This window comes from Sinocyclocheilus anshuiensis, unplaced genomic scaffold (assembly GCF_001515605.1).
Source record: "Sinocyclocheilus anshuiensis isolate Anshui unplaced genomic scaffold, SAMN03320099.WGS_v1.1 scaffold624, whole genome shotgun sequence".
Classification (NCBI taxonomy): Eukaryota; Metazoa; Chordata; class Actinopteri; order Cypriniformes; family Cyprinidae; genus Sinocyclocheilus; species Sinocyclocheilus anshuiensis.
In genome coordinates, this window is record NW_015554128.1 from 68,095 (window position 1) to 84,269 (window position 16,175).

The 16,175-nt window shown below is 40.1% G+C and overlaps 1 protein-coding gene across 6 annotated transcripts in view; it reads right to left on the reverse strand.

The window, feature by feature from the left end:
* Window positions 1-425: 425 nt before the first annotated feature.
* The window catches only part of phf21ab (PHD finger protein 21Ab), a 21,674-nt gene continuing 5,924 nt past the window's right edge, over window positions 426-16,175 (reverse strand). For 3 of the 6 annotated variants that reach the window (XM_016462734.1, XM_016462732.1, XM_016462733.1), the window contains exons 2-17: window positions 13,203-13,305; window positions 12,151-12,183; window positions 11,878-11,943; window positions 10,122-10,289; window positions 8,476-8,730; window positions 8,023-8,115; window positions 6,181-6,468; window positions 5,956-6,051; window positions 5,811-5,862; window positions 5,621-5,700; window positions 5,450-5,510; window positions 3,985-4,169; window positions 3,199-3,354; window positions 2,686-2,761; window positions 2,144-2,247; window positions 427-1,416 (exon numbers count right to left, since the gene is read on the reverse strand). In XM_016462734.1, the coding sequence (XP_016318220.1) occupies window positions 718-1,416; window positions 2,144-2,247; window positions 2,686-2,761; window positions 3,199-3,354; window positions 3,985-4,169; window positions 5,450-5,510; window positions 5,621-5,700; window positions 5,811-5,862; window positions 5,956-6,051; window positions 6,181-6,468; window positions 8,023-8,115; window positions 8,476-8,730; window positions 10,122-10,289; window positions 11,878-11,943; window positions 12,151-12,183; window positions 13,203-13,259 (2,469 nt within the window). In that variant the 5' untranslated portion in view covers window positions 13,260-13,305 and the 3' untranslated portion in view covers window positions 427-717. Of the gene's footprint in view, window positions 1,417-2,143; window positions 2,248-2,685; window positions 2,762-3,198; window positions 3,355-3,984; window positions 4,170-5,449; window positions 5,511-5,620; window positions 5,701-5,810; window positions 5,863-5,955; window positions 6,052-6,180; window positions 6,469-8,022; window positions 8,116-8,475; window positions 8,731-10,121; window positions 10,290-11,877; window positions 11,944-12,150; window positions 12,184-13,202; window positions 13,306-16,175 lie in introns of all 6 variants that reach the window. The other 3 variants (XM_016462735.1, XM_016462736.1, XM_016462737.1) reach the window with 3 other exon arrangements.

Sequence of the window (16,175 nt, forward strand, 5' to 3'; positions counted from 1 at the left end):
ACACTTCTACAGCTAACTGGGAAATGCAGACAAGATGTAGAGTGGAGGAGAGAAATTAGAGGGGTTTCTATAGGCAGTCCTGATTTAGTCTAACCCACGCCAACAACAGGATTCTAAACCTCTGCCTTGCCACTGGCGAATACTGATGCGTTGATTTTTTTTGTCATGTTTGGAAAGAGAAGCTTTTGGTATTGCCGGTCCACTCTGGCTGGAGGTGCACAGGGTGTGGGCTTAGTCATGCAGTCTTTGGACACGTCTGCCCTGCCTTTCTCCTCTCGAGGAGAAGACAACTAAGACAACCTATGAAACAAACCCCATGTTGGAGGCACACACTGGTCTGATCTGATAAATCATCCATCATCTTTATCACCATCATCATTATAATAATAATAATTATTAATATTATTAAACTACTATTTTTGTTTTTTAATAATCTAATAATTGGCATGACACTCTTTTGTAAATCACCCTTTTCACCCACAAGTTTGGGCTCTATTAGTCTACAAGAACCAAGACTAGTTTGCCTTGGATGTAGAAGTACTGTTGACACAGTTTTACCAATAAAAAAAAAAGTAAAGGGAAAAGAAAGAAAATAAAAAAAACAACAACATTTATTTGGATATATGTATAGATTGGCAACTTTGTGCACCAGTCCAAGGTGCAATAGGAAATCTGTTTAAATGTTTTGGTGATGTGTGTTTAGTGTGAGACTGAGAACTATTTGGGGTTATCCACGCTGCTTAGAGGGGCTGGCAAAGCCTGCTGAGAAGGTTCTGAGGTTTTGCCGTTGTTGGTGTTCACGCCATGACTTCTATCTTCCTGCAGCTCTACTTCCATCTTCCCAGCATCCGCTACACAACTGCTGTCATTGGGAGGAATGTTCTCAGAGTCCGCCGAGTCTGCGGCATCGACAGCACCCTTCTCTTCTTCTGGGTTCAAGCCGGTACAAACACAGTCCATTCCTCCATTAGTCTTTACGTCCCTGGCCTGAGGCGATTCCACAGGCTCCGCCATTTTTGCTGTATCTATCATCTCCTCGCCAACTGTGGTTTTGGGAACTTCCGGGACACTAACTCCCGATTCACCTGACGCAGCCTCAGGTGTGACTGCGGCCGCTGGCTCTGCCATTTCGCCCACCTCTGGCTCTGCCTTCACTTCGGGAACTGCTACGGCGACTGGTACTTGCACACTAGGCTCGGTGGGACTCTCCTGCACACACATTTGTGTAGCATCCTTTGAGTCTTTGATGCTCCCTAACTCTGTGAAGTCCTGTTTAGAATCCTGTAGGATGTCCGTCTCCATGGGCTGAATCAAGTTAAAGCTCTGGATGAGGCGGACCAGGTGTTTTACCTTGTCCAGAGAGACCTGCATCTCCTTCTGACGGGCAAGTATGCTGTTCTTGGTCTCCATGCATTTCTGTTGAATAAAAGGAATACAGCATTATATAACAAACACAACTTGTTAAAAAAGTACATTAACATTAGGAATACAACTAACAGTCATTAAACAGAAAAGAAGAAATACCAAGTTCTGTCATGAAACCCTAGATGGCTCAGGCTGATGGGTCCTTAACGTAAATGATGATATTCTTAGCATTAAATTACTTGTCACAAGCTGATTGGTTCATGTTGCATATGCAGCCAATGAGCTTGTTATTACTTTTAATTTAAATGGCTGGATAGCATTCACTAGAGCAGTTCGCAGCACGCTTTCAGTTCCTCTGAAACCCTCCACCTTCCCCAGCTCCACCTGTATAGATCTGCTAGGGGTTATTAATATCGGCTTATGTATTGGCAGTAGCAAGTTCCTGTACTTTCTTGCAGCAGCAGCAGCAATAATCTACTAATACAGCTATAACCAACAGCAGCAGCAATTCAGCAGCAGCGTAGCAGATCTATTCCACCAAGACCAAATACATTAACATTGTCATATCCATTACCATGCTAAAATCTTCAGAGAGTTCTCATGATAGAACTATGTATACAGTGTGACAAGCCATATTGAATATTTGCAAAGCTGAATGTTAGTCTTAAAATTGGTTTTCTGAGGCAAACATCCCTTCACAGAGACGTAGAACAATTGTATAATTAATCTTGTATCCGGAAAAGCTCCAGTTAAAGAGAAAAATAAATAAATAACTCACTGTTATAGAGTTGCTGAGCTGTTTCACTCTCTGTTCTAGTTGCTCTCGTTCCAGCTTTAGTTCGGCACTCCATTTCATTAACTTCTGCTTCTCTTCTTCTTTCGCTGTTGGACAGGGACAAAACACCCATAAATGTAATAATGGGCTATAACATAGATGTATGCATTTGGTTATAAATAATGGTAACACTTTATATTAAGGACAAAATTTTAGCTATTGATTAGTTGCTTATTAGCATGCATATTACTAGCATATTGGCTGTTTATTAGTACTTATAAAGTGCATATTAATGCCTTATTCTGCATGACTGTATTTTAGATCCCTTAATCCATCCCATACCTAAACTTAACATCAACCTTACTAACTATTAGTAAGCAGCAAATTAGGAGTTTGTTTAGGGAAAACCCTTCATTAATAGTGAGTATGTGTTCCCTATTCTAAAGTGTTACCTAAATAATAAATAATAAAGAACTTACTTTTTTAGAGTTAAACTGTAAAATTGGGGTACAAAATTCTACAATTGAAAATCAAAATATCTCTACCTTCTTTGTAAGCAATGTAGGAATGGACGATTGCTAAGGTTCCTGGCCATGGAATGGCCTCTTCCTTCTTCAGAATCTGTAAAAGAAATTCTCTCAATAACAGACCAGTGCTGTGCTCATTTGACCTCTGGAAAGCCATGAAAGAAACTGAGATCAATTGTATATGGCAACAGTGATGAACAACAGAACTTCAATGGGAGTGCTTGATGCTGTCTTGCACTTACATGATGGGTGGAAAAAAGGCACAATCAATACCGAACCATGTGAGAGCTTACAAAGGATGAAACAGCCTTAATGCCTGAAGAAACTCATTTTGTGTAAGGGGAGACAAATATACACTTTTGTGTACATTTTTGGCAGGGAAAGGGGAGTTTGATCTCTCAGTCAGTCTTCCATTTCTAATTATATAAAAGTGTGTGTGTGCTTTAAAGGATGAATTCCAGTTAAAAGGAGACATCACTGACTGGCCTGGGAAAGGAGTGGCCAAGGGCTCGTTGTGCTGCTATTATTTACCTGGTCTTGACATTTAGGACAGATCCACATGCCTTTGGGAATGTTTTTGAGGGGTGGGTCCAAGCAGTCGAGGTGGTAGACGCGCGAACATGTGTCACACATGAGCAACTGTCCACTGCGTCTGCACACAGTGCAGAAATCCTCATGGATGTCTCCCTGTCGGGAAGAACGGCAGGTGTCAGTACCACCGCCCCCTTCTGTTCCAGACCAATCAAATGACAGCGGGAAAGGCGGGGAGGAGAGGAACTGACTGCTGATTGAAGGTATTTGTCTAGTGGCTCACTGGTGACTGGATTGTTCAATTAGACAGGGAACTGGATATTTAGCTCGTAGTTTTATTACTACTACTATTATTGGGATTATTGGAAATTAATCACTATTGAAAATGTATCATGTGATTATGAGTAATGGGTATTTTGGCTTAAATGCTAAGATGTGTAAGGATTTTTAAAATACTATACTGTAATTACTTCAGGCCTGATATTTGTGTGGGAAGTAGAGAAAGACTGTTCACTTTGTAAGACTGCTGGCTCCATTTCAACAAATACAACAAATAAACACATGAATGACAGTGCTGGTAGGTCAGTCTTTCTCTTTCCAGGGTGGATGCGGGACTCTTTAACAGAAGATACCTTGCTCCGGTACACTTTGAGGTGTACAGGATGAATGCAGTGAAGGGTTTTGGGGGTAGGGGCAGCCTGTGGTGTAGAGAACTCTACTAGAACAATAATAATTGTGGGGGCTTTCAACAACATGGTCACCCAGACTTGGCAGGTGGCTACTTACATCCCCGGAGCTGGGGCTGGGCTGGGGGACAGAATGAGGGTGGACAGAGAGGGGAAAGCCCCCCGTGTCAGGCCGCTCAGGGGCTGGGGAGGCGGGAAGGCTGCTGGTGGGGGAGAGCAGGGGGTTGCAGCCCAGCTCCGGCACCGCTGTGCTGCTGGTGGTGGTGCTGTATTTGGGAGGGCGACCTGAGTGAAATGAGACAGACAAGAAAAGAAAAACAAACAAAAAAGAACAAAACCAAAAGGAACAGAAAAAATGGAGGAGGAGGAAAAGGGGAAAAGAAAGAAAAAAAAACACAAAGATGAAATAAAATAATGGCATTTTCTGGTTGCAACATACCTTAGAGAGGGGATCCTCATTGGCTAGCATGGAAACAAAGGAAAGGAGGGAGAGAGCAAAGGAGAAATGGAAGGGAGGGTCACAAAAAGCAGTTAGTGCAACAGACGACCACAGCAGCATGCAGGGAATTTGAAAAGTAATGAGCAATAGAAAGAGCGAAAGAAAGAGTGAAAAGAGCTTAAGAGAGAAAGTCTAAGCTGAGATCTCAAATCTCGATACATTTCTCAATGCAAACTCAACCAACTCAAGCCAGTGCTCAAGTCCTAGTCAGGTCTTTCAAGAATAAAAACCCAAGGGCCAGTTGCATAAACAGTCACCACGTTAAGACTGTGTCTTAAGAACTAGTTTGACCAACTAGCAGTTAACCAAGTGGTTATCAGTCTTACTTTTCAGATTCAAATTAGACCAATCTAAGTTTTTATGTAACTGACTTGCAGAAAAAAAAAAATAGGTGTCTAAATTAAGAAGACTAGTCTAAACAGTTTATGCAACCGTCCACAAGTCAACCCTCAAGTCTGAGGTGGAGTTCATATCAAGTCTTTCAAGGCCAAGCTAGTCAATCCCCAAGTCTTTGTAGTGAAGACCAAGTCAAGTTTTTCAAAGCCAAGCTTAAGAAACTGCTTAAGTCTTTAGGGTGAAGATCAAGTCAAGTCTTTAAAGGCCAAATCTATCTAAATTCATTATGTTGAAGCACTGCTCTAGAATTCAACAGCAAACAACAAGATATTCACAAAGAAAAATTATTGCAAAGAGCACACAAGAGACTCAAATCTGAAGTGAAGCAACAATGAGAGGATATATTTCTCCCTGTAAGCCTACTGACTACTGACATTGTTCACAAGTCTCTGATTTTGGAGTCTCAAGTCAAATGCTAACATGTCCAAAACAAGCCAAATTCTCCATCACTGAAAACTACACAAACTGGGGGAGCAGTTCCTCAACCACCACTTTTATAGGCCAATTTTTAGGTCTACTGAAACACTGTAGGTCTGCAGAGAGATCAAACCCTAGCAAAGACACAAAGCAGAATTGCAAGAGAAAGCAGAGAGGTGTCTGTTAGGTGGTACATAGAAGCAGCAGGGCTACAATACATCAACTTGAGCAACTAAGACAGGCAGGTACAGACCTCTCTTCCTCGTGCCTTGATGCAGTGGAGTGTTCAAGTAAGTGACGGCACTCTTTTTCCTCTGAGATGTATGAAAGAAATCAGAATGTTAGAGCTGAGTTGTGGAAGTACAATCTAAGCTCTCAAAATCAGACCAGAAGGAGGAGAGTACTACAGAACATTCGTCTGTACCTCAGGTTCAAACACTGCTCCACTGTACACTGGGTTGGCTGTTGTTCTCCTCTTACGTTCTTGTCTTCTGCTCTGAATCTCTGGAGAGAAAGGACATCCCATGCACATCTGGTTACAAAACAACCTGTGCTTATAACTTTAATTTTGTGGAAAGCCTCAGTGCAGCATTGACACCAGTGGGACGACTTACCTTCAAGATGGTCATGTGTCACCAACCCGAGAGACACCATAAAGGCAAGCTTCTGAAGGAAGAAAATGTAACAATTTATTATTTAGGATTCAGACAAAATTTGTAGACATGATGGTTTTGTTACCTCTGTGAAGGTGCACAGTACCTGTGGGTTCTCCTCACGTTTGACTTTAGCTGGAGGAGAGGATGAGGGTGGTGTACTCGTGACCACCTGTTCTGGTCCTCCCTGTGGTTTCACAGTCTGATGTAGAGAACAACAAACAAGGAAAGCACTCCAGTCAGCTGAATGTTTGATTCTTAGAGCAAGAGCAACAGCTAAAAACTTATGTCTGGAGCAAACAATCAAGCTAATAAAAATGGGTGCTCGCACCTTCAAGTCTGAGTTAAGGTTGCTGATCTGAAGTGTCTGGGCAGGACTGATGACAATGCCTGTGACTTGCGTGGTGCCACTCGTGACTGCAGTCGTGGTCTTGTCAATGGTGGCGCACTGTTGTCCGTTCACGATGTGCACCTGATGAATGGGCCCAGCAGAGGCAGGCAGAGATGACATCAGCTTGGTGGTGAGCATCAGGGGCCGCTGGATTAGAGGAGCCGCGACCATGGGAGGAGGAGCTGGAGCGATGGGCACATTGATGGGCGTGGGGGGTTTTGGTCGAACCTGTGCAATGGTGGAATGGGGTTGGGTCAGAAAGCAGACCCTGGCTTGCCATACCAATCGATCATGAAAGCCACTGTTGCCATGCCCCTAACATCCATGCTCTTTTGTGTTAAGTGGCAACCTCAGCTGTAAGTAATGCCAACACTGAACTCTGGTTCACCCCTCAGTGACTAGTTTAAAAGTGGATGAAAATGTGTGCAGAGCTCAATTTAGGAACACCATAACAAACCAGGAGCAGGAGTGGGCAACTCAGTGTCCACTTTCCTGCAGAGTTTATCTCCAATCCTGATCAAACTCACCTGCCTGTAACTTTTTAGTAATCCTAAAGAGTTAAAGACCTTGATTAGCTTGTTCAGGATTGGGATTGAACCTAAGCTCTGCAGAACAGTAGACTTTGAGGGCCAGAGATGTCCACCCCTGCCATAAAGACATAGTTCACCCCCAAATTAGGTCATCATTTACTCACCCTTATGTCATTCCAAACCTGTATGATTTTCTTCTGCAGAACACAAAAGAATACATTTTGAAGAATGTTTCAATTGTTTTTGTCTGTACACATTTGGACATTGGACCTCTCTGACATTTTTTGGATGGACTTTTTAAAACAGTGACTATCCTCTTTTGTGTTGCACAGAAAAAAGTAAGTCATACAGGTTTGAAACAACATAAGAGTAAGTAAATGATGAGTTAAGGTGGATTCATCTGAGCTCACTTTAGAATTACGTACCTTTTTGAGGTAAAAGGTGATATACTGTCAGTCTTTAAGGGAGTGAGGGATTAATGATAGGGTCAGCCAAAGCAAATATCAAAAGAACAAAAGCAGAAATAAAAAGCTGCAACTGAAGCAACAGCATTGTTACAAAGGAACAAACAGCAACACGCTGTCTTACTCTCAAACACCGTGTCTACACCAGAGCCAATCAAAACGCACTAGATAGCTGGCCAATCAGAGCACACCTCGCTTTTCAGACCGATGAGCTTTGTAAAAATCGACGCGTTTCAGAAAGGCGGGGCATAGAGGAGAAACAATAATGTACAGTATGTGGAAAATGTGTTTTTTGAACCTTAAACCGCATAAACACATTTCATTACACCAAATACCAAAATAATGTTCTTTTTAGCAACATCATATGACCCCTTTAACAATAATCAACAGACTTGTAGCATTCTCTAACAGAGCATACAATCTAGTGTGTAAGCACCCTAAAGCAAAGAGAAAAAAAAAAATGTGAGCAGACAGTATCACAGCAACAGCCAGTGCTGGGAAGGAGAAGGTGAGCGTCAGTTTTATTGAGGAAAAAAGCAGAATTTGGGTCTCTAGGTGTGGAACAGTGATATCTTGAAGTTTGGGTGACTGTGTTCGAGCAATTTTAGTTCCCATGTTGAAAACTCTTTCAAGGTGAGAAGTTTAAAAATATCTTGAATCAGAATGTCTCTGTAAACAAAGGCTTTACAGACACAAGGCCTCTGAAACTAGGTTGTGTGTCCCTCTGGTGGCGTCAGTGTGGAACTGCATATACATAAGGGGAGGGGGCAGGTCTAACAGAGACGCACCTGTGGCTGAAAGGTGGGTCGAGGCGTCAATCTAGGAGGAGGGACAAACTGGGGAACTCTGATAGGCTGGGCAGAGGTGGTGGTGGCCTGCACCTGTGACAAAACCAGCCGTTTATTGGGCACTCAGCAGGTGACGAGAGAAATTCACAAAACTGTCTGCTTTTAGAGGAAACTATCCCCTATTTGGGTACATCACAGAAGTATGTCACCATACACCCCTGCCAAGCACTTCATTGTCAGAAAGAAAGTCATTTCAAATCTTCATACTAACTGGAGACATAAACATCCTGTTCTAAACACATCAAAGCAAAGTGGGTCTGACTATGACTAGTCTACAGCAAGCTATGCAAAAACACAGACTGGCATTTCTACCTCAATTTAAAATTGTTATATTTAAGCTATATGGAAACACTAAGTGAAGAGGAAGAATTTTTAGCAGCAATTCACACTCACGACGATAACATTCTTGGACACAATCCGTGTGCCCGCATCTGTATCCTGATTGGGTAGCTTGCTGGCCACCTGAAGGTTGATTGGTGTGCTCTGGGAGTCGGAATTGGCGCCGGGTCTCGGGGGGTTGCTGATGGCAGTGACCATGGTGACTGTAGGGCGTTGTGTTGCCATGGAAGCAGGCGTGGTGGAGGTGGCAGCTTTCAGCACGAGAGGTAGAGTCTTTGCAGTTATGACCGGTGTCACGATGAGAGTCTTCTAGTCGAGGAGGTAGGTTGGTTGAGGGAAGCAGTGAATGAGGATGAGGAGACATAAAAGATGTTAAAGTGCATTTTTCTGCTGTTATTGTGTACAAATTATCAGTACATGTGAGAAAAAAATAGCCTGTCCTTGCGTTTCATCAAAATGTATTAACTTGAAATGACTTTTCTTTTCCATTGATGTTAGAGAGCTATAGAGCAAGTGCTATTAGATAATGTTAACCAATCACCAATTAGCTGTTGAGCCACTGATTTAACGAAGCCGCATTGCAGGTCTGGCTCTATTCTGGTATGCAACACCCAAATGCCATCAATTTTATTAATATTAAGTAATAAATAATATTGATAAAATATTGTCCAACCATATTATTATTTCTTGTTGAATAGTTTAACTTAGAAATGCACTGCATTACAGAAAAAAATATCAAAATAATATTAATAAAATTAATTTAATCCTACTCCTTAATTTCTTAGAAATATGCCACATCACAAAAACAAAAAAGGTTGCAAATGCCACTTCGTGTGGATTTTAATTATATTCATAGTTCAACAGTTTATAAATATAAATGGCCATATTTAAGAAATAACACCCTTATAAGATTCTAAGGTCACTCTGCCCTTATTTTTCACAAACTCAAAGCTTTGTGTGTTTGCAATTACAGAGTGTGCCTTTAGAATAGAGCACCGCGTATGAGTCGGCAATTGTTTTTCAATAAACATTTTGTGTAAACTAGCTAATCGTACGGTGGCCGAGAAGTGCAAAACAAATCACAATTCTGAAAACAAAATAACATTACAAACGCAAATGCAAGTCTAAAAAACAAAAGAACAATTCAGAAAACACAACAACAATTCAGAATACATTATAACAAGTCAGAAAACACAATGACAAATTCGAAAACAAAATAACAAGTCAGAAAACACAACGACAAATCCGAAAACAAATGAACAAGTCAGAAAACACAACGACAAATCTATTAAAGTAGCTCAGTTTAAATGTTTTGTATGAATTGCCATTACTATGGAATAGAAAATACGGTCATATAGAAGATATAAATCATCAGCTCCAGTGGCGCAGATAGATAAGTGTGTGTCGTTGGCTTTTTGACGGGATCGAACCCGGGTCAAACTTTTTTTCCCTCCCTTTTCAAATCTCGTATTAGCAATGGATTCTATTTACACTAAGTGAAAATAGCAGTATTTTTAGCAACATGCTATTTACACTAAGTGCAAATACCTATTCGGCTAATTTTTTGCTGCGCTAGAGGAATCGAATTAATGTCTTAACAGTGTTAAATAAATATTCCACTGCAAATCACCTCTGAGTATAGCGCTGTTCTACACATTTTGTCTACAAATTGTGTGGGTGTTCGGGGAGTGAAGCGGTACCTGTGGCGCCCCCTGGTTGTGTGGAGGCCCTGTGGGCAGCTGTGAAGGGGGACAGGCCGGCGTCAGCAGCACGGTTTTACCGTCTGCGGTTGCTGGGAGCGTCTGCAGCTTCAAGTCAGGCTCCTGTTTCACCAGCAACTCCTTCCTCAACTGCTCCACCACTTTTTTCTGAGAGAGAGAGAGAGAGAGAGAGAGAGAGAGAGAGAGAGAGAGAGAGAGAAATCACTGGGAAATCATACATCCATTCGCTGTCACATTTTGAGGAAATGGTGATTACAGAGAAACAAATTGTTCTGAACACACACATATGCACTTTTTCCAAGAAATAAAAATGGAAATACCCCCCCACCCCTCCCTCCCATCTCGTCTTTTCAATGTTGTGTTTATATCTGGTCGCAGCGGTTTCTAATAATAGATCATTAATCACCGAATTCCCTGGTTTTCTTTGTTCTGGGTGTGAAGCTAAGCCATGGCTTTTATTCAGTCAGTCTTAAAAGACCCTTCAGGTGCGAGACCATCTTAACAACACTGGAAATGCTTTTATAAAGGCCCACTGAGCGCTACACACACACACGCCGAGAAAAACGTGATTGAAATTCATCTCACACACTCTGCTGCCTCAGAGTCCTCTGGAGCCAAAGCGCACCTCTGAGAGTGCAACCACACACACATTGCTCAACAAAGCCCTTGCGCTAAGCACAACATCAAATGAAAGTCTCTTCCTCAAAATGAATTTTGACAAAACTATTTTTCTCTTTAAGTGGACGATCAATCACATAGTAGCGGCTTTAGACTCACAAGCAGAAAGTTTACATACGCAACAGACCGCCGTGCCAGCTGCGGGCCTCACATCGAGGCTAAAAATCACATAAATATAAATTCATGATGCAGAAAGAGTTATACAGAATTCATATGAATGGAACTGAGATTCAAAGGCAGACAAACTGTATTCACAGCCGACAGGATTGAAAAAGAATCTGAGGAAGCATCAACCTTTCAACCTGACACAATTCACTCACAGACACACGTGCCTTATGGAAAAATGTAATGAATCTTATGAAATCATGTGAAGGTCATATTTTATTCCAAATTCAAATAGAATACAAAAAGAAAAATATAGATTTATTTTTAGAACTATTATTTGTTGCATAGTGACATTATTTTTATTGCATTGTGACACTGTTTCGACAATTAATAAAAAAATAAATAAAATACCAGTGTTATTTTAATTTTATTTGGGATGCGATTAATCACTATTAATAGATTTTAGCAGATAACAAAAAATTCAACTAAAATGAAAATGAAAACTGGAAATATAAATAACAAATAAAAACTATAATACATAATACTAAAACAGCACCGGTTTCAACATCACAAAATCAAACAATCACGTCATTGCTTGAAATCAGAAGTTCATAAATAATCATATTTAACTAAACAAAACTACATTTCCAGTCAACCTCTTTGCCGGCAACAACAGGATAAAATACATGTCATAAACTGTACATTAAATGCATATCCTTTGTACCATTAATTTTGTAGAATTAGTTGATGTCTAAGTATATGAAACAGAGAGAAAGCCTAATGAAGTCATCCAGTGTCTTTTTTTCAACCCCAAATCACACAATCAACCAGTGCTCACTGACACATATTTGTAGGCAAACAAGCATTTAATTCATGTGTTTCACTGTTCAAAAACATTCATTTCAGCACCCGAAGCAGTGAATGACGTCACAACGACTGTGAAAGTTCTTACCTGTTTCTCACTCAGAGCTGTGATTTTCGCTTGGAGCTCGTGAAGTTGTTTCTTCAGATCTGCGTTCTATGAAGAGCAAAGATAAGCATAATAATCACTTCTTTTTGAAACCATGAAATTGCTGAACCTTTGTTTAATAAAATATTTATACACACCACCAAGCTGCCTTATTAGTATAGAAAATATAATACCCAGCCAGCCGTCAATCATGTTAAAGCTCTCAAACAAACCAGAGGATTATTTCTGAAGAGCAACGCCATAAAGAATATTTACCTGTGGATCCTGCTTCATTTGGGCAACAAGTTTCTATGGCAACAGAAAAGAAGACAAGAATTTGCAGTCAAAACTTCTGCCATCAGTTTTGGAGGGAGTTACAGACATGGTGTGCCATCTACAGGCCACATGTGGAACTACAGCCTACTGCACCTGCCTCATACTCAAACAAAAGCAGACTGAGCGGCAGGCAGCCTGCCAACGGCTTTCTGTAAGGGTAACTGTCCTCCAGCTACCAACGGTTTGTAGAGACAACGTTTAATGTGTTAATTTGGAACAAACATTTTACATTTGCAATGAACAAGTGTCATTTATATGAAAATTGTGAATTTCAGTTGATGATCCACTTAACATCAATCTTTGAGGGACAGATATATTAAAGAAGTGAAAAAGATGGGGGAGAGTGCACTCTCAGAAAAAAAAGGTACAAACGCTGTCACTGGGGCTGTACCTTTTCAAAAGGTACACTTTTGTACCTTTTAGGTACTAATATGTACCTTTAAGGTACCAATATGGACTGTTTAGGTACAAAGGTGTGCCTTTTGAAAAGGTACCGCCCCAGTGACAGCTTTTGTACCTTTTTTTTCCTGAGAGTGTGGGGTAAGCTTAAAAAAAAATTGTTCTTCCCCTAATTATATTTCAGGATATCTGCTATTAACTGAAATGACCATCTATAACATCAGGTAATACAAATGTCTAACATATATTATAGTGAGAGAGAAAATAAACTTAAAAAGCGGTCCCATCCACATTTTCATAAACCAGACAGAAAATGTAGTGAAACAGTATGAGAAGTAAAAGTTACTATCATTATTAGTTGGTCCACTTATACAATTTTTAATAATGTAATATTGAAAATATAACAAATTAAGCATTTAATAATTCATGATTATTCAATTTTCTTGATTTTATATATTTGGACAAAAGCACCTGCTAAAGGCATAAATATAAATATTTTAAAACAAATACATCGTTTTAAAATTAAACTCATTTCACCTAAAATGTACAAATTAATTTTATAAAAAGTTTCAAATCTCTCAACCACAACCTACCTGATGGACTTGTATTTCCACTTTCAGGGCCTCCTGTAATGTTTGCAATTCCATCATTGATCCAGTTCACCAGAAAGAGAGTCCCAGGAAACTTTCAGCCTGTCTAGAGAAATCAAACAAGAGAGGTTTTGCAGACTTTTTTTTCTATTTGATGTATTTAACCTTTATTTTGCAAGATGCTCTGCGGTTGACTTAATCCAATACCACCACGAGGGGGAACACAAGTCGGTATCTAATGTGGTTTGAGGGAAAAATGCACTTCTCGAGGCGTGATTCATGATGTCTCAGGTGGTAGTAAACAGACACGCTTTATTCAGTTCGCATTCCCAGAGCGATTCTGCAACTCTGCACTGCAAGAACCTCTTGTTTAAGTTCAAAAAAGTATTTTGGCCAAACGGGACTAAGAGGAGAAAAAAAAACTCAATGGAGGGTCTTGTTGAAAAGCAATTTTCTGGGAAAACTAGGGTTGGTGGAGGATAAAAATTTGTGACAATCGAGAAGATGGGCAGGACTGTTTGCCCTACGGACGAATCGAAACAACCTTGATGCTTAGTGTAACAGTGAGCGAAACGGAGGCAGTGTTACAGACATTCATTCACTCTCATTGATTTTGGTGTGTGGCCCTGTGCCAAGAGGACAATTATAACAGAGGCTATTAGAGGACTTACCAGCTGGCACTGAGACTGGTGTTCATGTGCTCTCTCCAACTCCCTTCACAAGATGAAACACACACACACACACAAACACAGCCTATTAGATGGGGGAGAGACACTCCAATTCCCTCTCTCTCTCTTATACAGTCTGTGTAAAAAGGGGCAACATTGCAAGCGCAGCATTCAGCGGGCTTCTAATTGCTCATCCCGTCTATGAACCCCACGACAAAAAAGTCCTGCATCCCTGCGCATCTCCCGGCATCTTCGCGGACCTAAAAATATCTTCTTCAAAACTCAAGCATCGGATTTGTCCTTTGTGTAGTTCTACCAAATGGAGTTCTGAGATATTAAGCGAAAGCCTGTCCTCGCTAGCGATGACATCTGTCATGACCAGTGTTGGGGAAAGTTACTTTTAAAAGTAATGCATTACAATATTGCATTACTCCCTAAAAAAGTAACTAATTACGTTACTTAGCTACTTTTTATGGAAAGTAATGCATTACGTTACTTTTGAGTTACTTTTTTAAATCTGGGCAGGGCATTCTTGTTTGTTTTTAATATAAAAAGTTCTTCTTTTACAAATGTAAAAGCCCCTTCACACCAAAAGTGAAATGAATACGCCTCAGGCTGAAAGAAATGTAAATTCACATCTGTACAGTAGAGGGCGCAGCTCAAACAAATTACATGAAGAATATGACGCAGGAGTAGAAAGTTCAACACTATTCAGCAATAACACAAATCAAACACAAATGTGTCATTTTTGCTTAGTATGGTTGAATTGGATCATCGAAGGTAGTAGCAAAGACATTGGTTAATAAATTGGGATTAAATACATAAATGATATTTGTCTTATTTAACATATCTAATTATTGCAGGTTTATATAATATTCCGAGTTTGCATTTGACTGTTCATATTTACACAGTAACATGTTTACACAGCGCACACAACGCCTCTGCACTTACTACCGATTTCTCTCAACATGGCAACACATGAGCTGTCAGTCAAGACGTGGGAAACAAAGTAACTGGAGTTACTTATTTGAAAAAGTAACTCCGCAGACGGGTATCTCAGGACCTTTAGCCTACAATGCACAGGAAACGACATCCTCTCAAATTGACAAGTGTATGAGTCACTCTGCCAGTCTTTGATCAAATAAAGTCTATAACACACATAGGGCTGCATGATAAATCGAAATGGAATCGAGATCGCGATTCGACAGAAGCTGCGATTGTCATGCGTATCTTTCAGTGAAGCACGGTTCTGTGATCAGCAGTAAATCTCCATCCAAAGGCTGTGGTATTTTCACATGCTTTCCGATGGAGAAGCATTTACTTCACAGAGCCATAGTTCACGGAGAAGCTATGCAAACAGCTGTCATTATCGCGAACGATTTCTTCGATTTCATAATCGTGCAAAAAAAATCAGACGATTTTAACTTGTCAGTGAACTACGGCTATGTGTAGTAAATTCTGCTCCATCTGAAAGCACGTGATGATGATTTCCTGCTAATTACGGAACCGGCTTTACTAACAAAATGCGCATGACAATCGCATTCGATTAATCGTGCAGCCCTAAACACACAACTATATATTAGGATCACTTGAACTTTAAGAAGAGAACTGTGTCAGCCACAAAAATTGGGAATGATTATGAAAACCTAAGTTGATTATGTACATTTTCTTCATTTTAAAAGCACACTGTCCATATTTATAATATACTAAATTATAACAATTCTTGAAAACTAATATTAACTAGCGAAAATATATAAGCTGAGATGGCTTAGTGGTTAAGCATCTCTACTACTAACTACCAGATAACAATACAATACATAAACAATACCCCCACCCCACCCCCAAAAAAAACATTTTTAAATATCCAAAACCTATACCAAGTCTCTGTAAGAATTTACAGAAAGTCACATGATAATTATTAGGGATGGGCATTTTTAAAAAAATATTGTTTTTGAATATTTAAGCTCATAAAATAACGAATATTCCTTTATTTAAATTACGTTTAAGGAGAAAGACGTTATTTTTTAATAACAAGCTGAACAAGCTTATGATTAGCCATTATACACAACAATGTTACATTATATCTCAAGGTTTTCTTTTAGTTGAAAATGTGTGTAAACAAAATAAATAAATAAATATAAATATTAGTGTAGACAGGGCCGTCCTTAGGGGGGGTGCAACTGGTGCCCCGTGGTGAACAGACCGTTCGTATGACACTTAAGGGGTGATTTCCCCTTACCTAAGGGAATAACTTAAGGGTGTTGCATATAATCCCTTAAATGGTTCTCTTTAGGCGCTCGCACACCCG